This window comes from Oncorhynchus nerka, linkage group LG25 (assembly GCF_034236695.1).
Source record: "Oncorhynchus nerka isolate Pitt River linkage group LG25, Oner_Uvic_2.0, whole genome shotgun sequence".
Lineage (NCBI taxonomy): Eukaryota > Metazoa > Chordata > Actinopteri > Salmoniformes > Salmonidae > Oncorhynchus > Oncorhynchus nerka.
In genome coordinates, this window is record NC_088420.1 from 1,624,400 (window position 1) to 1,642,785 (window position 18,386).

At 35.2% G+C, this 18,386-nt stretch overlaps 1 protein-coding gene across 1 annotated transcript in view; it reads left to right on the forward strand.

Annotated features, from left to right (window-relative positions):
- The window catches only part of LOC115127342 (gamma-aminobutyric acid receptor subunit beta-3-like), a 101,623-nt gene that overhangs the window by 51,547 nt on the left and 31,690 nt on the right, over positions 1–18,386 (forward strand). The window contains exons 6-7 of the mRNA XM_065009465.1: positions 10,983–11,065; positions 17,618–17,755. Of these exons, the coding sequence (XP_064865537.1) occupies positions 10,983–11,065; positions 17,618–17,755 (221 nt within the window). The remainder of the gene's footprint in view (positions 1–10,982; positions 11,066–17,617; positions 17,756–18,386) is intronic.

An 18,386-nucleotide genomic window follows, 5' to 3' on the forward strand; every position in this document is an offset into this window, starting at 1 on the left:
TGTAGCAGTATATTATATATGTTATATGTAGCAGTATATTATATATGTGTTATATGTAGCAGTATATTATATGTAGCAGTATATTATATATGTTATATGTAGCAGTATATTGTATATGTTATATGTAGCAGTATATTATATATGTTATATGTAGCAGTATATTATATATATGTTATATGTAGCAGTATATTATATATGGTATATGTAGCAGTATATTATATATATGGTATATGTAGCAGTATATTATATATGTTATATGTAGCAGTATATTGTATATATTATATGTAGCAGTATATTGTATATGTTATATGTAGCAGTATATTATATATGTGGTATATGTAGCAGTATGGTATATATATGGTATATGTAGCAGTATATTATATATGTTATATGTAGCAGTATATTATATATATGTTATATGTAGCAGTATATTATATATGTTATATGTAGCAGTATATTATATATATGTTATATGTAGCAGTATATTATATATGTTATATGTAGCAGTATATTGTATATGTTATATGTAGCAGTATATTATATATGTGGTATATGTAGCAGTATGGTATATGTAGCAGTATATTATATATATGTTATATGTAGCAGTATATTATATATGTTATATGTAGCAGTATATTGTATATGTTATATGTAGCAGTATATTATATATATGGTATATGTAGCAGTATATCATATATGGTATATGTAGCAGTATATTATATATATGTTATATGTAGCAGTATATTATATATATGATATATGTAGCAGTATATTATATATGTTATATGTAGCAGTATATTATATATGTTATATGTAGCAGTATATTATATATGTTATATGTAGCAGTATATTGTATATATTATATGTAGCAGTATATTGTATATGGTATATGTAGCAGTATATTATATATATGGTATATGTAGCAGTATATTATATATATGGTATATGTAGCAGTATATTATATATGGTATATGTAGCAGTATATTATATATATGTTATATGTAGCAGTATATTATATATGTTATATGTAGCAGTATATTATATATATGGTATATGTAGCAGTATATATTATATGTAGCAGTATATTATATATGTTATATGTAGCAGTATATTATATATGTTATATGTAGCAATATATTATATATATGGTATATGTAGCAGTATATTATATATGTTATATTTAGCAGTATATTATATATATGGTATATGTAGCAGTATATTATATATGTTATATTTAGCAGTATATTATATATGGTATATGTAGCAGTATATTATATATATTATATGTAGCAGTATATTATATATGTTATATGTAGCAGTATATTATATATGTTATATGTAGCAGTATATTATATATGTTATATGTAGCAGTATATTGTATATATTATATGTAGCAGTATATTATATATGTTATATGTAGCAGTATATTATATATAGCGGTATATTATATATGTTATATGTAGCAGTATATTATATATATGGTATATGTAGCAGTATATTATATATGTTATATGTAGCAGTATATTATATATATGGTATATGTAGCAGTATGGTATATATGTTATATGTAGCAGTATATTATATATATGGTATATGTAGCAGTATATTATATATGTTATATGTAGCAGTATATTATATATGTTATATGTAGCAGTATATTATATATGGTATATGTAGCAGTATATTATATATGTTATATGTAGCAGTATATTATATGTAGCAGTATATTATATATGTTATATGTAGCAGTATATTATATATGTTATATGTAGCAGTATATTGTATATATTATATGTAGCAGTATATTATATATGTTATATGTAGCAGTATATTGTATATATTATATGTAGCAGTATATTATATATGTTATATGTAGCAGTATATTATATATATGGTATATGTAGCAGTATGGTATATGTAGCAGTATATTATATATATGTTATATGTAGCAGTATATTATATATGTTATATGTAGCAGTATATTATATATGTTATATGTAGCAGTATATTGTATATGTTATATGTAGCAGTATATTATATATGTTATATGTAGCAGTATATTGTATATATTATACGTAGCAGTATATTGTATATGGTAAATGTTGCAGTATATATTATATGTAGCAGTATATTATATATGGTATATGTAGCAGTATATTATATATATGGTATATGTAGCAGTATGGTATATGTAGCAGTATATTATATATATGTTATATGTAGCAGTATATTATATATGTTATATGTAGCAGTATATTATATGTAGCAGTATATTATATATGTTATATGTAGCAGTATATTGTATATGGTAAATGTTGCAGTATATATTATATGTAGCAGTATATTATATATGGTATATGTAGCAGTATATTATATATATGGTATATGTAGCAGTATGGTATATGTAGCAGTATATTATATATGTTATATGTAGCAGTATATTATATATGTTATATGTAGCAGTATATTATATATGTTATATGTAGCAGTATATTGTATATGTTATATGTAGCAGTATATTATATGTGTTATATGTAGCAGTATATTATATATATTATATGTAGCAGTATATTATATATGTTATATGTAGCAGTATATTATATATATGTTATATGTAGCAGTATATTATATATATTATATGTAGCAGTATATTATATATGTTATATGTAGCAGTATATTATATATGTTATATGTAGCAGTATATTATATATGTGGTATATGTAGCAGTATATTATATATGGTATATGTAGCAGTATATTATATATGTTATATGTAGCAGTATATTATATATATGGTATATGTAGCAGTATATTATATGTGTTATATGTAGCAGTATATTATATATATGGTATATGTAGCAGTATATTATATATGGTATATGTAGCAGTATATTATATATGGTATATGTAGCAGTATATTTATATATGGTATATGTAGCAGTATATTATATATGTTATATGTAGCAGTATATTGTATATGTTATATGTAGCAGTATATTATATATATGGTATATGTAGCAGTATATTATATATGTTATATGTAGCAGTATATTAAATATGTTATATGTAGCAGTATATTATATATAGCGGTATATTATATATGGTATATGTAGCAGTATATTATATATGTTATATGTAGCAGTATATTGTATATGTTATATGTAGCAGTATATTATATATATGGTATATGTAGCAGTATATAATATATGTAGCAGTATATGTTATATGTAGCAGTATATTATATATGTTATATGTAGCAGTATATTATATATATGTTATATGTAGCAGTATATTATATATATGGTATATGTAGCAGTATATTGTATATATGTTATATGTAGCAGTGTATTGTATATATTATATGTAGCAGTATATTATATATGTTATATGTAGCAGTATATTATATATGTTATATGTAGCAGTATATTATATATATGTTATATGTAGCAGTATATTATATATATGTTATATGTAGCAGTATATTATATATATGTTATATGTAGCAGTATATTATATATATGTTATATGTAGCAGTATATTATATATATGTTATATGTAGCAGTATATTATATATATGTTATATGTAGCAGTATATTATATATATGTTATTATGTAGCAGTATATTATATATGTTATTATGTAGCAGTATATTATATATGTTATATGTGGCAGTATATTGTATATGTTATATGTAGCAGTATATTGTATATGTTATATGTAGCAGTATATTGTATATGTTATATGTAGCAGTATATTGTATATATTATATGTAGCAGTATATTGTATATATTATATGTAGCAGTATATTATATGTAGCAGTATATTGTATATATTATATGTAGCAGTATATTATATGTAGCAGTATATTGTATATGTTATATGTAGCAGTATATTATATATGTTATATGTAGCAGTATATTGTATATATTATATGTAGCAGTATATTATATATATTATATGTAGCAGTATATTGTATATATTATATGTAGCAGTATATTGTATATATTATATGTAGCAGTATATTATATATATTATATGTAGCAATATATTATATGTAGCAGTATATTATATGTTATATGTAGCAGTATATTATATATGTTATATGTAGCAGTATATTATATATATGTTATATGTAGCAGTATATTATATATATGTTATATGTAGCAGTATATTATATATGTTATATGTAGCAGTATATTATATATGTTATATGTAGCAGTATATTGTATATATTAAATGTAGCAGTATATTATATATGTTATATGTAGCAGTATATTATATATGTTATATGTAGCAGTATATTATATATATGGTATATGTAGCAGTATATTATATATATGGTATATGTAGCAGTATATTATATATGTTATATGTAGCAGTATATTGTATATATGTTATATTTAGCAGTATATTGTATATATTATATATAGCGGTATATTATATATGTTATATGTAGCAGTATATTGTATATGTTATATGTAGCAGTATATTGTATATATTATATGTAGCAGTATATATTATATGTAGCAGTATATTATATATGTTATATGTAGCAGTATATTATATATATGTTATATGTAGCAGTATATTATATATATGGTATATGTAGCAGTATATTATATATGTTATATGTAGCAGTATATTGTATATATGTTATATTTAGCAGTATATTGTATATATTATATATAGCGGTATATTATATATGTTATATGTAGCAGTATATTGTATATGTTATATGTAGCAGTATATTGTATATATTATATGTAGCAGTATATATTATATGTAGCAGTATATTATATATGTTATATGTAGCAGTATATTGTATATGTTATATGTAGCAGTATATTATATATATGGTATATGTAGCAGTATATTATATATGTTATATGTAGCAGTATATTATATGTGTTATATGTAGCAGTATATTATATATGTTATATGTAGCAGTATATTGTATATGTTATATGTAGCAGTATATTGTATATGTTATATGTAGCAGTATATTATATATGTTATATGTAGCAGTATATTATATATGTTATATGTAGCAGTATATTATATATATGTTATATGTAGCAGTATATTATATATATGTTATATTTAGCAGTATATTATATATGTTATATGTAGCAGTATATTATATATGTTATATGTAGCAGTATATTATATATTATATGTAGCAGTATATTATATATGTTATATTTAGCAGTATATTATATATGTTATATGTAGCAGTATATTATATATTATATGTAGCAGTATATTATATATGTTATATGTAGCAGTATATTGTATATGGTAAATGTTGCAGTATATATTATATGTAGCAGTATATTATATATGGTATATGTAGCAGTATATTATATATATGGTATATGTAGCAGTATGGTATATGTAGCAGTATGGTATATGTAGCAGTATATTATATATGTTATATGTAGCAGTATATTATATATGTTATATGTGGCAGTATATTATATATGTTATATGTAGCAGTATATTGTATATATTATATGTAGCAGTATATTGTATATATTATATGTAGCAGTATATTATATATGTTATATGTAGCAGTATATTGTATATATTATATGTAGCAGTATATTATATGTAGCAGTATATTGTATATATTATATGTAGCAGTATATTATATATGTTATATGTAGCAGTATATTGTATATGTTATATGTAGCAGTATATTATATATATGGTATATGTAGCAGTATATTGTATATGTTATATGTAGCAGTATATTATATATGTTATATGTAGCAGTATATTATATATATGTTATATGTAGCAGTATATTATATATATGTTATATTTAGCAGTATATTATATATGTTATATGTAGCAGTATATTATATATATGGTATATGTAGCAGTATATTATATGTAGCAGTATATTATATATGTTATATTTAGCAGTATATTATATATGTTATATGTAGCAGTATATTATATATATATATTATATGTAGCAGTATATTATATATGGTATATGTAGCAGTATATTATATATGTTATATGTAGCAGTATATTATATATGGTATATGTAGCAGTATATTATATATATATATGTTATATGTAGCAGTATATTATATATGGTATATGTAGCAGTATATTATATATGGTATATGTAGCAGTATATTATATATGTTATATGTAGCAGTATATTATATATGTTATATTTAGCAGTATATTATATATGTTATATGTAGCAGTATATTATATATGGTATATGTAGCAGTATATTATATATGGTATATGTAGCAGTATATTATATATGTTATATGTAGCAGTATATTATATATGGTATATGTAGCAGTATATTATATATGTTATATGTAGCAGTATATTATATATATATGTTATATGTAGCAGTATATTATATATGGTATATGTAGCAGTATATTATATATGGTATATGTAGCAGTATATTATATATGTTATATGTAGCAGTATATTATATATGGTATATGTAGCAGTATATTATATATGTTATATGTAGCAGTATATTATATATATATGTTATATGTAGCAGTATATTATATATGGTATATGTAGCAGTATATTATATATGGTATATGTAGCAGTATATTATATATGTTATATGTAGCAGTATATTATATATGTTATATTTAGCAGTATATTATATATGTTATATGTAGCAGTATATTGCATATGTTATATTTAGCAGTATATTATATATGTTATATGTAGCAGTATATTATATATGTTATATTTAGCAGTATATTATATATGGTATATGTAGCAGTATATTATATATGGTATATGTAGCAGTATATTATATATATTATATGTAGCAGTATATTATATATATTATATGTAGCAGTATATTATATATGGTATATGTAGCAGTATATTATATATGGTATATGTAGCAGTATATTATATATGGTATATGTAGCAGTATATTATATATGGTATATGTAGCAGTATATTATATATGTTATATGTAGCAGTATATTATATATGTTATATTTAGCAGTATATTATATATATGTTATATTTAGCAGTATATTATATATATGTTATATGTAGCAGTATATTATATATATGGTATATGTAGCAGTATATTATATATATGTTATATGTAGCAGTATGTTATATGTAGCAGTATATTATATATATGTTATATGTAGCAGTATATTATGTATATGGTATATGTAGCAGTATATTATATATATGGTATATGTAGCAGTATATTATATATATGTTATATGTAGCAGTATGTTATATGTAGCAGTATATTATATATATGTTATATGTAGCAGTATATTATGTATATGGTATATGTAGCAGTATATTATATATATGGTATATGTAGCAGTATATTATATATATGTTATATGTAGCAGTATGTTATATGTAGCAGTATATTATGTATATGTTATATGTAGCAGTATGTTATATGTAGCAGTATATTATATATATGTTATATGTAGCAGTATATTATATATATGTTATATGTAGCAGTATGTTATATGTAGCAGTATATTATATATATGTTATATGTAGCAGTATGTTATATTTAGCAGTATATTATATATGTTATATTTAGCAGTATATTATATATATGTTATATGTAGCAGTATATTATATATATGGTATATGTAGCAGTATATTATATATGTTATATGTAGCAGTATATTATATATATGTTATATGTAGCAGTATATTATATATATGTTATATGTAGCAGTATATTATATATATGTTATATGTAGCAGTATATTATATATATGTTATATTTAGCAGTATATTATATATATTATATTTAGCAGTATATTATATATGTTATATGTAGCAGTATATTATATATGTTATATGTAGCAGTATATTATATATATGGTATATGTAGCAGTATATTATATATAGCGGTATATTATATATGGTATATGTAGCAGTATATTGTATATGTTGTATGTAGCCGTATATTATATATATTGCAGTGAATATAGTGCAATATAATAAATAGTGTACTCAGGTTCTCCCTTAGTTAAAGAGGCACAGACCAGTTACACTTTTTTAAGTAAAAATAGTTTTTTTTACTGATGAAGAGGCAAAGTGCAATCACTTGGTCTGTATAGTAGCAGACCAGAATGACATCATTTAGGAAAAGTGCTTAATGTTGTTCCCCGGGCGCTGAAGACGTGGATGTCGATTATGGCAGCCCCCCCCACCCACCTCTCTGATTCAGAGGGGTTAAATGCAGAAGACACATTTCAGTTGAAGGCATTCAGTACAACTGACTAGATATCCCCCTTCTCCTATCAGAAGCTTGTATTAGCAATAGGCCATCGGATGCATCATGGCATCCCAACAGAGTACTAACAACTCAGGAAGAGAAGAGATCAACCTACCCAGGAAGGAAGAGACAGATCTGATTTAATGGATAGCGGAAGAGAGGATTTGCTGGTCTGTTAGGAGGCCGTTAATGGAGAAATGCTCATGTGTTTTCCTGGTAAAGTGGTCGTATGGCTACATTTAGAGACTCACACACGTCTCTCCATCCTGGACATCTAACTGATGCAGGAAGCCATTTTGGGAAGCCCCTCAGTCAGGGGGTGTGTTCCAAATGGAACTCTATTTCCTGTATAGTACACTACTTTTGACCAAAGCACTATACGGGCCCCGGCCAAAAGTAGTGTACTACTTAGGAAATAGGGGGTCATTCGGGACACAGTTGGGGAGCCTCTCAGACCGAGGCTAAACCACCACAGTCGGGGAGCCTCTCAGACCGAGGCTAAACCACCACAGTCGGGGAGCCTCTCAGACCGAGGCTAAACCACCACAGTCGGGGAGCCTCTCAGACCGAGGCTAAACCACCACAGTTGGGGAGCCTCTCAGACCGAGGCTAAACCACCACAGTCGGGGAGCCTCTCAGACCGAGGCTAAACCACCACAGTCGGGGAGCCTCTCAGGCCGAGGCTAAACCACCACAGTCGGGGAGCCTCTCAGGCCGAGGCTAAACCACCACAGTCGGGGAGCCTCTCAGGCCGAGGCTAAACCACCACAGTCGGGGAGCCTCTCAGGCCGAGGCTAAACCACCACAGTCGGGGAGCCTCTCAGGCCGAGGCTAAACCACCACAGTCGGGGAGCCTCTCAGGCCGAGGCTAAACCACCACAGTCGGGAGCCTCTCAGGCCGAGGCTAAACCACCACAGTCGGGAGCCTCTCAGGCCGAGGCTAAACCACCACAGTCGGGAGCCTCTCAGGCCGAGGCTAAACCACCACAGTCGGGGAGCCTCTCAGGCCGAGGCTAAACCACCACAGTCGGGGAGCCTCTCAGGCCGAGGCTAAACCACCACAGTCGGGGAGCCTCTCAGGCCGAGGCTAAACCACCACAGTCGGGGAGCCTCTCAGGCCGAGGCTAAACCACCACAGTCGGGGAGCCTCTCAGGCCGAGGCTAAACCACCACAGTCGGGGAGCCTCTCAGGCCGAGGCTAAACCACCACAGATATGTAATCTCAGAATATCCGGTGTTTTAGAGGTAGGCCATCTGATGAAGCCTTTCAGGATCAGTTTAGATAGGAATATCTGGGTTCCTAGAATCTGCCCCGTTTAGTGAACCTAGTCTCTGCCCCGTTTAGTGAACCTAGTCTCTGCCCCGTTTAGTGAACCTAGGTAAAATTTGGCTCAGACAAGGCTTACTTATGCTTCCAATACAAGGCTTACTTATGCTTCCAACATTCCCTGTAGTAATGAGTGTGTTGTGGCTCATTTAAACAGTCCACATCGGACCAGACAGGCAGTGTGTTGGCTCATTGAGACCAGGCCACATCGGACCAGACAGGCAGTGTGTTGGCTCATTGAGACCAGGCCACATCGGACCAGACAGGCAGTGTGTTGGCTCATTGAGACCAGGCCACATCGGACCAGACAGGCAGTGTGTTGGTTCATTGAGACCAGGTCACATCGGACCAGACAGGCAGTGTATTGGCTCATTGAGACCAGGCCACATCGGACCAGACAGACAGTGTGTTGGCTCATTGAGACCAGGCCACATCGGACCAGACAGGCAGTGTGTTGGCTCATTGAGACCAGGCCACATCGGACCAGACAGGCAGTGTATTGGCTCATTGAGACCAGGCCACATCGGACCAGACAGGCAGTGTGTTGGCTCATTGAGACCAGGACACATCGGACCAGACAGACAGTGTGTTGGCTCATGGAGAACAGGCCACATCGGACCAGACAGACAGTGTGTTGGCTCATTGAGACCAGGCCACATCGGACCAGACAGGCAGTGTATTGGCTCATTGAGACCAGGCCACATCGGACCAGACAGGCAGTGTGGGTTCATGTTTCAACCAGAGGTTTCTTCAGGACCTGCGTGTTCAGGGCTTCACGTTGTTGGTTCAACACAGACAAATAGAACCCACACAGCTCTTTCTAGCTCTGGAGGTGGCAGCTGGAAAAGGGCTGACATTCTCATTGGTGTGGGTGTGTGCATGTGTGCTAACGTACGGAGAATCTGAGCATGTCGGTCCTGTTCAGGAGGCCAGTCCAGAATTTTAACTCTGTCTATCAGGGCTCCCGAGTGGCGCAGCAGTCTAAGGCACTGCATCTCATTGCTTGAGGCGTCACCACAGACACCCTGGTTTGTATCCAGGCTGTATCACAACCGGCCGTGATTGGGAGTCCCATAGTTGTGGGAACCCACAATTGGCCCAACGTAGTCCGGGTTTGGCTGGTGTTGGCCGTCATTGTAAATAAGAATTAGTTCTTAACTGACTTTCCTGGTTAAATTAAATAAATAAATATCAGCATGTCTGTACCTTTTCTGTAGGATGTGTTTGCCTATCTTTTAGTCAGTCCCAAATGGCACCCTATTCCCTAGTGCACTAGTTTTCACCAGAGCCATATGGGCCTTGGTCAGAAGTGGTGCACTATAAAGGGAAACGTTTTTGGACCTGTTTCTTAATCTGTGTCATAATGTTGGTCTGTTTGATGTAGGATAACAACGACGGCCGCCTGTATGATGGACCTGAGGAGATACCCACTGGACGAACAGAACTGTACTCTGGAGATAGAGAGCTGTGAGTAAACTGCATATCAAATCAAAGGGTGTAGGGAAATGCTGTAGTGTTCCTAGCTCCAACAGTGCAGTAATATCTAACAATTCACAACAATACACACGAGATAAAAGTAATATAATGAAATTAAGAAATATATAAATATTAGGACAAGCAATGTCGGAGTCCGGTGTATAGAAAATATATATATATGTGATGCGATGTATAGACACTATACTATATATTCTATCCACATACTGTCCATATCTGTAGGATCGAATAGTACATTTCCAGCTATAGTTGAATAGGATGAGCATTGACTAGAATACAGTAGACTAGAATACAGTAGACTAGAATACAGTAGAATAGAATACAGTAGAATAGAATACAGTAGAATAGAATACAGTAGAATAGAATACAGTAGAATAGAATACAGTAGACTAGAATACAGTAGGCTAGAATACAGTAGAATAGAATACAGTAGACTATAATACAATAGAATAGAATACAGTATATACATATGAGATGAGTAAAACAGTATGTAAACATTATTAAAGTGACCAGTGATCCAATTTGGATAAGAGCGTCTGCTAAATGACTTAAATGTCAAATGTAATGTAATGATTCTATGTACATAAGGCAGCAGCCTCTATGGTGCAGGGTTGAGTAACCGGGTGGTAGCCGTCTAGTGACGGTGACTAAGCTCAGGGCAGGGTACTGGACGGGGGCCAGCTAGTGGCGGTATAATTGCGCCGGAGGGGATGGCTGTCGTTTTATTGGCTCCAAACCAACTGTGCTGTTTTTCCACATTGTTTATAACTTATTGTGTACATAATGTTGCTGCTACCGTCTCTTATGACCGAAAAGAGCTTCTGGACATCAGAACAGCGATTACTCACCTCGAACTGAATGAAGAGTTGTTTTTCTTTAATGAGTCTAACTCTAAGGATATACTGCTTTGTCAAGACCAGGCCCAAATCCCCATCATCAGCTTGAGGAAAAGACGGAGGAAAAGCGGGAGGGCGGGTGCAAGGATTTTGCCGACGAATAGGTAAACCACCACTACCCTCCGTACTATTGGCCAACGTGCAGCCAATCATTGGAAAACAAACTGGACGATCTACGATTAAGACTATTCTACCAACGGGATATTAAAAACTGTCATCTTATGTTTCACCGAGACGTGGCTGAACGACGACACGGATAATATAGAGCTGGCTGGCTTCTCCATGCATCGGCAGGACAGAGCAGCTACATCTGTTAAGACTAGGGGCGGGGGTGTGTATTTGTCAATAACTGCTGGTGCGCGATGTCTAATATTAAAGAAGTCTCGAGGTAGAATACCTCATGATAAGCTGTAGACCACATTATCTACCAAGAGAGTTCTCATCTGTATTATTCGTAGCCATCTATTTACCACCACAGACCGATGCTGACACTAAGACCACATTCAACCAACTCTATAAGGCCATAAGCCAGCAATACAATGCTCATCCAGATGTGGCACTCCTAGTGGCCGGGGACGTTAATGCAGGGAAACTTAAATCCATTTGACCTCATTTCTACCAGTATGTTACATGTGCAATCAGAGGGAAAAAAACTCTAGACCACCTTTACTCCACACACAGAGATGCATACAAAGCTCTCCCTCGACCTCCATTAGGCAAATCTGACCATAATTCTATCCTCCGGATTCCTGCTTACAAGCAAAAACTAAAGCAGGAAGTACCAGTGACTCACTCGATACGGAAGTGGTCAGATGACGCGGATGATAAACTACAGGACTGTTTTCCTGCACAGACTGGAATATGTTTCCGGATCCATCCAATGGCATGCCAGTCACCGGCTTCATAAATAAGTGCATCAACGACGTTTTCCCCACAGTGACCGTACGTACATTTCCCAACCAGAAGCCATGGATAAAGGCTAGAGCGGCAGGTAGCCTAGTGGTTAGAGCATTGGGCCAGTAACTGAAAGTTTGCTGACTCGAATCCCCAAGCTTATAAGAAATCCCGCTATGCCCTCAGACAAATCATCAAACAGGCAAAACGCCAATACAGGACTATTATGGGCTACAAAGGGAAACCCAGTCGCAAGCTGCCCAGTGATGCGAGCCTACCAGACCAGCTAAGTGCCTTTTTATGCTCGCTTCGAGGCAAGCAACACTGAAGCATGTATGAGAGCACCAGCTGTTCCGGATGACTGTGTGATCACACTCTCCGTAGCTGATGTGAGCAAGACCTTTAAATAGGTCAACATTTACAAAGCTGCGGGATCAGACAGATTACCAGGACATGTACTCAAAGCATGCATGGACCAACTGGCAAGTGTCTTCACTGACATTTTCAACCTCTCCCCGACTGAGTCTATAGTACTTACATGTTTCAAACAGACCATCTCGGTGCCCAAGAAATTGAAGGTAACCTGCCTAAATGATTACCGCCCCGTAGCACTCATATCGGTAGCCATGAGGTGCGTTGAAAGGCTGGTCATGGCTCACATCAACACCATCATGCCGGAAACCCTAGACCCATTCCAATTTGGGAGTGGGTCAAATCAAATCAAATCAAATGTATTTATATAGCCCTTCGTACATCAGCTGATATCTCAAAGTGCTGTACAGAAACCCAGCCTAAAACCCCAAACAGCAAGCAATGCAGGTGTAGAAGCACAGTGGCTAGGAACAACTCCTTAGAAAGGCCAAAACCTAGGAAGAAACCTAGAGAGGAACCAGGCTATGTGGGGTGGCCAGTCCTCTTCTGGCTGTGCCGGGTGGAGATTATAACAGAACATGGCCAAGATGTTCAAATGTTCATAAATGACCAGCATGGTCGAATAATAATAAGGCAGAACAGTTGAAACTGGAGCAGCAGCACGGCCAGGTGGACTGGGGACAGCAAGGAGTCATCATGTCAGGTAGTCCTGGGGCATGGTCCTAGGGCTCAGGTCCTCCGAGAGAGAGAAAGAAAGAGAGAATTAGAGAAAGCACACTTAAATTCACACAGGACACCGAATAGGACAGGAGAAGTACTCCAGATATAACAAACTGATCCTAGCCCCCCGACACAAACTACTGCAGCATAAATACTGGAGGCTGAGACAGGAGGGGTCAGGAGACACTGGCCCCATCCGAGGACACCCCCGGACAGGGCCAAACAGGAAGGATATAACCCCACCCACTTTGCCAAAGCACAGCCCCCACACCACTAGAGGGATATCTTCAACCACCAACTTAACATCCTGAGACGAGGCCGAGTATAGCCCACAAAGATCTCCGCCATGGCACAACCCAAGGGGGGGCGCCAACCCAGACAGGAAGACCACATCAGTGAATCAATCCACTCAGGTGACGCACCCCTTCAAGGGACGGCATGAGAGAGCCCCAGTAAGCCAGTGACTCAGCCCCTGTAATAGGGTTAGAGGCAGAGAATCCCAGTGGAAAGAGGGGAACCGGCCAGGCAGAGACAGCAAGGGCGGTTCGTTGCTCCAGAGCCTTTCCGTTCACCTTCTTCCAATTTGCATTCTTGAATGTTCCAAATAGAAATTCCCTTTTAATAGAGTGAATGTTATTTCTTATTCAACAAGTCAGAGAGGCATTTTTGTTCTACATAGCCTACTTTTGACCTATTTTTCTGTTACTACTCGCTGTTTATTATCTATTCACTTCACGAATTACCTTGACTAACCTGTATCCCCGTTAACTCTGTACCGGTACCACCTGTAAATAGCCTGTTATTGTTGTACATTTATTGTGTTACTCATTTTTGTATAATTTTTTTATCGCTTTAGTTTATTTAGTAAATATTTTATTATGAACTGCGCTGTTGGCCTGTAAGTAAGCATTTCATGGTCTACACCTGTTGTATGGCTATTTAACAGTCTGAAATGTGAGGTGTTTTTTCAGTCTCTCGGTCCCATCTTTGATGCACCTGTACTGACCTCGCCTTCTGGATGGTAGCGGGTTGAACAGGCCTTTTCTCGGGTGGCTGAGGTCCTTGATGATCTTTTTGCCCTTCCTGTGACATCCAGCGCTGTAGGTGTCCTGAAGGGCAGGTAGTGTGCAGTTGCCATACCAGGCGGTGCAGTTGCCATACCAGGCGGTGCAGTTGCCATACCAGGCGGCGCAGTTGCCATACCAGGCGGCGCAGTTGCCATACCAGGCGGCGCAGTTGCCATACCAGGCGGTGATAGAGTCCTCTGAAGAGGATATCAAGAGAGATCAATAGAGTGGACTCTGTACTTTATCCATTATGTCTCCTAACTCATCAGTACATGTCTCCCCATAAAACTGCTGAAGGTCACTTATGAACAGCCGTAAACAGCGTATCTGTTGGTCTGCCTACCAATGAGACTGGAAACACTGTCAGGCTATGTCCAAAATGGAACCCTATTCCCTATAAAGTGCACTACTTTAGACCAGAGCCCTATTCCCTATATAGTGCACTACTTTAGACCAGAGCCCTATTCCCTATATAGTATACTACTTTAGACCAGAACCCTATTCCCTATATAGTACACTACTTTAGACCAGAACCCTATTCCCTATATAGTGCACTACTTTAGACCAGAGCCCTATTCCCTATATAGTACACTACTCTAGACCAGAACCCTATTCCCTATATAGTGCACTACTTTAGACCAGAGCCCTATTCCCTATATAGTACACTACTTTAGACCAGAACCCTATTCCCTATATAGTGTACTACTTCAGACCAGAGCCCTATTCCCTATATAGTGCACTACTTTAGACCAGAGCCCTATTCCCTATATAGTACACTACTTTAGACCAGAGCCCTATTCTCTATATAGTACACTACTTTAGACCAGAACCCTATTCCCTATATAGTGCACTACTTTAGACCAGAGCCCTATTCCCTATATAGTGCACTACTTTAGACCAGAGCCCTATTCCCTATATAGTGTACTACTTCAGACCAGAGCCCTATTCCCTATATAGTGTACTACTTTAGACCAGAGCCCTATTCCCTATATAGTGCACTACTTTAGACCAGAGCCCTATTCCCTATATAGTGTACTACTTCAGACCAGAGCCCTATTCCCTATATAGTGGACTACTTTAGACCAGAGCCCTATTCCCTAAATAGTGCACTACTTTAGACCAGAGCCCTATTCCCTATATAGTGGACTACTTTAGACCAGAGCCCTATTCCCTATATAGTGTACTACTTCAGACCAGAGCCCTATTCCCTATATAGTGGACTACTTTAGACCAGAGCCCTATTCCCTATATAGTACACTACTTTAGACCAGAACCCTATTCCCTATATAGTGCACTACTTTAGACCAGAGCCCTATTCCCTATATAGTACACTACTTTAGACCAGAACCCTATTCCCTATACACATTTACATTTAAGTCATTTAGCAGACGCTCTTATCCAGAGCGACTTACAAATCAAATCAAATCAAATTTATTTATATAGCCCTTCGTACATCAGCTGATATCTCAAAGTGCTGTACAGAAACCCAGCCTAAAACCCCAAACAGCAAACAATGCAGGTGTAAAAGCACGGTGCGTTCACCTTATGGTGCGTTCACCTTAATTGGTGCGTTCACCTTATGACATCTAGTGGAACAGCCACTTTACAATAGTGCATCTAAATATTTTAAGGGGGGAGTGAGAAGGATTACTTTATCCTATCCTAGGTATTCCTTAAAGAGGTGGGTTTTCAGGTGTCTCCGGAAGGTGGTGATTGACTCCGCTGTCCTGGCGTCGTGAGGGAGTTTGTTCCACCATTGGGGGGCCAGAGCAGCGAACAGTTTTGACTGGGCTGAGCGGGAACTGTACTTCCTCAGTGGTAGGGAGGCGAGCAGGCCAGAGGTGGATGAACGCAGTGCCCTTGTTTGGGTGTAGGGCCTGATCAGAGCCTGGAGGTACTGAGGTGCTGTTCCCCTCACAGCTCCGTAGTGGACTACTTTAGTGGACTACTTTAGACCAGAGCCCTATTCCCTATATAGTGTACTACTTCAGACCAGAGCCCTATTCCCTATATAGTGTACTACTTTAGACCAGAACCCTATTCCCTTTATAGTGTACTACTTCAGACCAGAGCCCTATTCCCTAAATAGTGCACTACTTTAGATCTGGAATAGGGTGCCATTGGGGACACTACTTTAGATCTGGAATAGGGTGCCATTGGGGACACATAGACGTTGTCAGCTAGACATCAGGCTAATAGTAGATTTACGTCAGCCTCATGTAACTATCTATTACCCATGAGCCTCTGCTCTTTCTGTGATTCACAGGACTTCATCATACTCTGTCATCACGAGCCACAAATATCACTTAGCCTGAATGCAATAGACGATCATCTTAATGTGTCAACTAAATTAATGACAAGTGTAAGTTAGTGCTTTAGTGTGTTGGCTTGGGTTACATAACCTATATTTTACTTTCATTCGCACATATTTAGTAGTTCACTGCATTCAATAGCAGGGATAACCTACAATACGTTATTTCTCGTCAGACTCGCATAGTTAACTAGATTCCACTATGATTTGTATTATGTTGAGTAATGAACTAAGTATGGCGCATGCCTGTGTTTCTGTGTGACAGATGGCTACACCACAGATGACATCGAGTTCTACTGGAAAGGGGGGAAGAATGCTGTGACAGGAGTGACTCGCATCGAGCTGCCTCAGTTCTCCATCGTGGACTACAAACTGGTTTCCAGGAATGTGGTCTTTTCCACAGGTACAGTAACGGCCATGGAGAGCCATGATTAGGGTTGCTTTTACAGAAAACGTAGGTTTGACGATTCCCGGTATCAGGAGGGAATCTAGAATCCTCCAACTAGGATTTCTGGGAAACCTGGGAGTTTTGTGGAAGTTAATGTAACACTGCAAAACTTATCATGATCATATTATACTGTCCCCTTGTTTGGTATCATTATCAAAAAAATTGGCGCACTCTTTTGTGATTAGTTTTTTGTTTGTTAGACAAAACCAGACCAACAGCCTCTAAAGTTTCCGTTGTTTGTTAGAGAAACCAGACCAACAGCCTCTGATGAAGTTTCCGTTGTTTGTTAGAGAAACCAGACCAACAGCCTCTGATGAAGTTTCTGTTGTTTGTTAGAGAAACCAGACGAACAGCTTCTGATGAAGTTTCCGTTGTTTGTTAGAGAAACCAGACGAACAGCCTCTGATGAAGTTTCCGTTGTTTGTTAGAGAAACCAGACCAACAGCCTCTGATGAAGTTTCTGTTGTTTGTTAGAGAAACCAGACCAACAGCCTCTGATGAAGTTTCTGTTGTTTGTTAGAGAAACCAGACGAACAGCCTCTGATGAAGTTTCCGTTGTTTGTTAGAGAAACCAGACCAACTGCCT